This window comes from Lagopus leucura, unplaced genomic scaffold (assembly GCF_019238085.1).
Source record: "Lagopus leucura isolate 7727_CA_CO unplaced genomic scaffold, USGS_WTPT01 Super-Scaffold_100019, whole genome shotgun sequence".
In the NCBI taxonomy this organism is placed as follows: Eukaryota; Metazoa; Chordata; class Aves; order Galliformes; family Phasianidae; genus Lagopus; species Lagopus leucura.
Genome location: NW_024962273.1, coordinates 11,515,283 through 11,522,266, shown reverse-complemented (window position 1 = coordinate 11,522,266; position 6,984 = coordinate 11,515,283). Strand labels below are relative to the sequence as shown.

The following is a 6,984-nucleotide window of genomic DNA, read 5'->3' as shown; positions in this document are numbered from 1 at the left end:
ACTTTAATTTCTGAAATGAGGGGAATGCTTCCCTTACACAACACCCCTATGCACGGCGTGCTGACACCACACCAGGCTCGGGCCGAGCCGGATGGGGCTGGCACAGCTGTCCTCACGCCTGCAGCTCTTCCAGCTGGCACCGCGGCCCTGCGGCAGCAGCTTCGGGTTTCTGGGCTCCGGAGGGCGGGGAAGCGACACGACCCGGGGTACGAGGCCTAGGGTAGCCAAGCCACGCAGCACGGCACACAGCGCAGAACGCAAAGGGGGGACGTTCTAGCTTTAAAAGGCCCCGTTAAAAAGGCGAGGCCCATCGCCCGCCCCTTCCTCTTCCGCCCTCCGCCCGTCGGAGCCCCGCCTCGGCTGCAGCCGCGGTGCGGGAGCCCCGGTAGGTGCGGGCGGGGGGAGGCGACGCCGCTCTTCGCTGCCGCCCTTCGCTGCCGTCGGGGCGGGCTGCCGGCCCCAGGCCCCCGCTGGAGCTGGGCGCGGAGCGGTCACCGGGCTTCCGCGGGGAGGGAGGGAGAGGGAACGGCTTTTCGGCCGGCTCCAGCCCCGGCCCTGCTTTTGCAGCTGAAATCCTCGTTCTCTCTCACCAATTTGTCTGTACGTGCACGCAGTGGCAAAGAGTATTTCAGCTCTTGAGGGAGACAGGCCTATAAATCGCGGTGTGGCTTCATCAGAATTCAGTAAGTTAAGTCAGAGTTTGCGGGGTATGCTCCAGTATAAATCACCACGTGGCTCCTGCTTGCCTTCCTTACCAGTAAGTTGCACAAAGGTTAAGAATACCACGTGCCTGCGGTGTGATGGTGTGGGCTCTGAGCTGGGGCTGGGTGCTGACAGCTCCTGGGGGTATTTCTTCCTCTTTTCTTTTCATGGACGCTGACCACCACGACCTGATTGATTACTGATTTCTGCTGGTCACACTGGGTGCATGGCAGAACAGTAGGGTGTCATCCAGCTGGGGCTGGGGCTGGCCCTTCCTGTAACGGCATGGCCTTACCATCAGATCCACCTACCAGTCTGCCTTTGCCAAGAGGTCGTTAACTCCCAGGGAATCCTTTGTGTTTAATATTACCATCTTCTGCTTTTGGCTCCACTGCCGAGGATGTTTTCTCCCAAAAGTGGGTTTCCAGCCAAGCTTTCAGTGCTTTGGTGTGTTTTTCTTAAATAATTTTGTCAAACAAATCAGCACCTCCAGTCCTCTGTTAGAATGCCACTAGTTATTATTCTGAGCAATGCAAATGTAATGATTGTATACTTACATGCATCATTGTTGCTGTTAAGCGCTCAGTGAGTGTTAGGTGCAGTATAAACATTCAAGGGTTCTTCTGGTGAATTTACAATTTGAAAGGACTTCACGGGAGGGAGTTGTAATAACCTATCATTAAAACACCGCCTTTAATTTAATCCCTTTCTGCACCCCTATGATTGATACCCATTTGCCATTGATCATGGCTGGTGTATCCCGGCACATTGCACAGTGCTGGTTTGTGATGTTACAGCCCCCAGTTGTCTGCTCTGCCCTTTGTGGGAGGGTATTGTTCAGCCTGAGTGGAAGGAAAGAGTGTATGGCAAAGTTTCAGCTGCTGCGGTACAAAGCCCAGCAGCTCAGCAAAACCCAGCTTTGATGGTACTCTGCACTGAGGCCTCAGTAGTTCCATCCAAACAGTTTCCTTTTGCTACCTCGGCTTTCCATGAGGACAGCTGGAAATAGCAGTGTCTGAAACAGCTGCAGCAAGATTCTCCCCAGCACATGTGTTACGGCTCTGAGAGATGAAGCATTGCAAAATGCAGATGGGAACGGGCACCCAAGTGTCATTGATCTCTTTTGGATTTAGGCACCTAATTCATAGAATCATAGAATGGCTTAAGTTGGAAGGGTCCTTGAAAATCATCTAGTTCCACACCCTTGCTGCAGGCAGGGTTGGATTAACCAGTAATTAACCATTTATTAACTGTTATGACTTTACAGTCGCATCATTTTAGGAGAGGATTCTGTAGCCACTGGGATTTTTTTAAGAGATTAGAGCTCTCCTAAGCTCTAACCCATCATATGGCTTGGTCCATAAAAGGAGCTGATACTCCCCAAGGGAAACGGAACTCTTGAACTGAAGGAGCTGGCAGGTTGGGAAGTTTTTGTATTTATCAGCTGATGTGAATAGTCACAGCATAGCCATCTGCCCTCAAAACAGTTTTTATCTCAGTTTCTGCCCTGAATTGCATGAATTATTTGTCAGACAAATTATTTCAGACAATTTTTTTTTTAAATTGCCCCTGAAAGGAAGGATGCTGGTGTTTGCAAATAGCTGTTTGCAAGTAAGACGGAACCACAACCTGTCAGGTGAAATCTGAAAAACTAGAAGAAGGACGTACTTTCTTTTTCATTGTGTTTTGAAGTTGGTTATCCATTAGAGGAAACTCCAAAGGCAAGTTCTGTCTCCTGAAATTTTTGAATCAAGATATGATCCCATTTTGGATGTTGTAATTAAGCTCAAGTTACAGAGTTTAATTTTGAGGTAACTAAATAAAATTCTTGGAAATACACGGTGGAGGAAGTTAGGGTAGATTCATCTAATTATTGTCTCTTTCTGGCCTTAATATCTGCAGACTGCTGCCGTAGTGGAGTGCAGCAGTAGGACTGCTGGCAAGGAGTAGTGTATCGGGTAAATACAGAATGTCTATTGATTGCTGGGGAGAGGAGGAAGCGTGGTGGCTTTATTATTGGCCTTACCACAATGAATTGATTTACTGGAGGAGAGGGAGAAGTTAATTCTTTGTTTCAGTTATCCTTTGTTGTTCAGAGGTCCCAAAGTTAGTGAGTATTGCCTTCTCTGTCGAAGTATTCTGTGTTTTGTTGATGCATATGAAGATTTGTTTCATCTGTTATTGTTCTCTGCTGCTTGTTAATGTTGTTTTTAAAATGCTACAGGGATGCAAGACCTATTTAAGCACACTTTAATTCCTGATTCTGTGTTACAAACAGGTTAGAATTTGACTATGGGAGTGCAGTTCCTGCGGAAGACATCCGTGTGGTTCAAGAAACACAAGATCACCTTGTTGGCTACTTCTTGCGTGGGACTGTTTGGTGCTAACCTTTCCTATCATGTATTTCCTAAGCAGACGTTCAAACTGTTGCATGAGTGCTGGTCAGATGGGCAGCCAGCTGAGCTTTCTCAGAGGCTCTGTGCTGTTTTTCAGGATGTCCTTCAAGATACTGCAGTGAAGTCCACCAGCTACCAAGCCTTTGCAGCTTCTGGCTTCCACCCGGTCAGTGCTGGAATCCCCTGGCTGCCTTCAGGTTCTTTGGTGGGCATCCCTCCTAATTTTGATAGCACAATTGAGGATAAAAGAGGAATAGTCAATCATGTTGTTGTGATTGGTGGCAAGGAAGTAGACTGGGAAAGCAATGAAGGTGTTGCTTTGAAGGAAGCTCTGACATTTTCACTTGAAGCACAGAAGTTTGCACTTGCCAGAGAAGTTGTGTATTTGCAGAATGGCAGCCCGTTAGCGAGTGCAGCTGTGGCTCCAATGTGCTTAGCTGGTACGTGTCTCTGTGGGACAGGTATAAAGATAGCTCTGGGTCTGTATTCTGGCCCCAGGGTACTTCACAGCATCTGTAACCTCATAATTGCTGCCGCTGGACTAATCCTCTATTACATTTCTTATGATGCTATGACCTATCACCTGGACTGCAAGGCTGACAGAAATGCAGCTACTGTATCCAAAGACTATGCCAAAGGTGGAGTGGAATTTTATGACAAAATCCTGTCCCGCAACAGGATTCTTCGTGCTCTGATGGGCAAAGAAGGGACAAAAATATATGCCCCAAGTGGTAACCTTTTCCCAAGGCACTGGTTCAGAATAAAGTATACCCCATACACTTACCGAAGAGATTTAATTGTTAATATTTTAAAAGAGCTCCGGGCATAGGAAGGGAGTGCTTGAATTTTATACTTGTAAATTATGTATTCTCTTTGGAACACTGCTGTGCTGGTTTTTTTTTTTTTTTTTTTCTTCTCTATGTCTTCATTAGAATTTTGGGGTTTATTTTTGCATATAGTTTGGAAGGAGTTATTGCACATTCCGTGAATAAAGAATTCTCTCTTAAAATATTAAAGAGTTGCTTCAAAAGTGCTCCGCTCTGTGTGCATCTTAAATCACAAGACCACTGAGGAAGGGAGCTGCTCAGTTGCTAATCTGGAACTTGTGCTGTTCTGCTCCCCCTGACTGCCAGTTTCAGGCTGGAAAATGGCAAGGGTAAAGTCAAACAGAGTTTTAGGATCATTGTCATTTAAACATGGGTAGTGTTGTGCATTTTTGCCATTCCTCTTATGCTATAGCACTAACATGTTGAAACGGCTGGGAGTCTGTGTTGTGCAGTTACATAAACACTGAGACACAGCACTTATGCCCTGTGTAAGTTTTTAGGCTGTGTAAATTCTTACAGTACAATCACTATTCTTCAGTAGGGCAGGCAAACTGTGCTGCCATTTACACAAATACTGCTAGATTATTACTGCACCTGTAGCTTAAATCTGGTTTCATCAGGATGTCACTGTGACTGCAGAGAGGATGAGTGTCCCAACAGCAGGAGTATGAAACCAACATCTGCTGTAAGTTGGGTGTTTTCTCACAAGTGGGATCATGCTGTTCAGAAGAGGAATTTCAGTTTGCTTTGGTATGGCTTTTGTTTCATTTTAAAATACATCTTGTTTTTTGTCAACTTTTATGTCAAGGAATAAAGACAAGGTCAAAGAAATAAGTCTCTATCCATCACAATAATAAGTCTTGCCAATGTTTACTCAAAGTATCACCAAGTTCTGTTTTGCTTTGAATCGGGTATTGACATAAAGTTGATATACTGACAGCTGTGCACTGGTGTTGCTTTACATTGCTTAAGTTGTATCTCTAAGTTGTTTGGGTTTCTGCTGTGTGATGGGTATTTTTCTGAACCATTTCTGATCACTCGTGTTTGTCCTTGAAGCAACAAGTCATGAGATGTCTCTTAGATTCTTTCTGGCTATGGGACATAAGTTTATTGTTCTTTTGACCTTTCTGAAAGAGTTTGGCAGAATCTCCTGTGGAATAAAGAGACTTTACTTTCAGGCTGCAGGTTTTCAAAGCTCCAGGCTAAATTTTATTTGCCTTTTCTTCCAGGTAAATCCAATATAAAAGGTCAAGATAGAGTTTTGCTGGTTTAGTAATGTAGTGGCTGGAGGCTGGAATATAATTCCTGTTTTATGTAGTCTGTGAATTCAATTCATCTTCATGCTACTCCATTAAGTCTGAATTCCATTAAATAACACAGGAGAGAACTTGTCCCACTTCTTTGGCTTACGGAGTTGCTGCTACATAAAGAGTGCAGAGAGGAAATAGAGTCCTTATTTGAGATTTACAGCGGTAGCAATTTAAAGCAAAATTTAGTTTAAAAAACCAACCAGTCCTTGCTGCTCTTCATCAGGGCGCCTGCAGCTAGTGCTGTTATTTGACATTCTCAGGCTGTAAGGCCCAGTACTGCTAATGGATTTTGCAGTTGTGCTCTTTGTGTTACTCTTCCAGCTGGATTGTCCAAGCGGCTCCACATATCCGTAGGTTCTGTGTCAGATTTAGCCTTTTAACTTGCTGTTGGTGTCAGTGTGGGATTGCAGGCTAGTTGTTCTGAGACATACTCTCTTGCCTTCTTAAGAGATGTGCTTACCAAGGGCTTGCGAACCTGGACCTTTGTGTAGTTAAGCTCCTATTCTATAGCTAGCCATGAAATCTGGAAGCGTAGTCCTGTCAAAAGAGAAGTGTCCAAATCACAACTGCTAATTAAGAGTTCCTATAATTTTGGGAAGCTTGAATTGTCTTGCAAACTCAAGTATGTGGCCATGAAAATACCCATGCAAAGTCTTGCAATATTGCAGAAATAGAAAAATGATGGGGAAAAGCAAGTTTATTCAGTGGCCCAGACTCAGTTTACAAGTAATATTGTAGCCTCCAATAGTTATGAAGCTGAAACTCAGAGTTCAGGAAGCACGTTGTGGTTGTAACTGGCTTCTCTTAAGTGCTCAGGTGAGACAGATGTGGTACCGGTTTTTATGCAGAGAAGCAACATAAAATGTAAAGCAAAGGGAGTTGCTAGGAGGCTGATATAAGAAGTTTCAGCCAAGCAATTGTAAAAGCCAGAGTGTGAATGAAATAGTGAACTCTCCTAAAAATGGATATTGACTGCAGAAACGAGGCTCTCTTTCTGTCTGGTGCAGTAAATTGATTAGAGCATGAAGTATGAGGTGAAAATAACCACAGTGAGTCACTAGTTTAAACATATGCACAATCTCCTTTAAAGAGAGGTTTCCCTGACACATTTATTTAGACTATTGTCACGAATCTCTTCAGAAACTGAAGAGAAAATGCTCTTTGTAACATAATTTTTATATAAATGTGATGTTTGCTGCTACATAAATCCTTAGAGGATAATAGTGCAGGAGATGAGAGCTCCACGGATGCTTTGCTCAGAATTCCCCCTGGCATGGAGAAATGCAGCTTTTTTTCCCCCGTACTAAGAGTGATGGTTACTTGTCATGGAGGTGCCTTCAGCCTGCTTAATAGTCAGGAAGGTAAAGCTATTGGAAGCACAGCAAGACTGAAAGCTGAGCAATTTTCTCATAGCCAGGCAAATAGTAGAAATAATCTGATTTAAAGTTAGTTTTGAATTGTCTCCTTATGTTGCTTTCAGGGAGAAGCAGCTTCAGAAGTGGCTGAGGTGAAACCCCTTTCTAGCTTGCATGCAAATAACATTGCCCAGGGTATTGCTATGAGGGCTTCAATTGAAACGCAGTATCAATTTAGACAACAGCACCTCTTATCACAGCAGAGCACTGTTATCACCTCTTTTCACATTAAAGTGACTTCCAGAACCTGACAGATAGGACGATGAGCCTAACCTGACTGGAACCCGCTGCCCTACAGGGTGTGCTGCTGGTGGTGAAGAAAGTGAGGCTGGGA

At 44.4% G+C, this 6,984-nt stretch overlaps 1 protein-coding gene across 3 annotated transcripts; it reads left to right on the top strand.

Annotated features, from left to right (window-relative positions):
• Positions 1–324: 324 nt before the first annotated feature.
• TMEM177 (transmembrane protein 177) lies at positions 325–5,085 on the top strand. Of its 3 annotated transcripts, XM_042877930.1 has the most exons (3): positions 355–385; positions 615–757; positions 2,981–5,085. In XM_042877930.1, exon 3 carries the CDS (start codon positions 2,995–2,997, stop codon positions 3,925–3,927), a length of 933 nt encoding a protein of 310 aa, XP_042733864.1. In that variant the 5' UTR covers positions 355–385; positions 615–757; positions 2,981–2,994; the 3' UTR covers positions 3,928–5,085. The 3 variants fall into 3 exon arrangements, with proteins under 3 accessions (XP_042733865.1, XP_042733864.1, XP_042733863.1); XM_042877931.1 differs by lacking the exon at positions 615–757 and having other exon boundaries at positions 325–385; positions 2,981–5,084; XM_042877929.1 differs by lacking the exon at positions 355–385 and having other exon boundaries at positions 493–683; positions 2,981–5,084.
• The last annotated feature ends 1,899 nt before the right edge of the window (positions 5,086–6,984 follow it).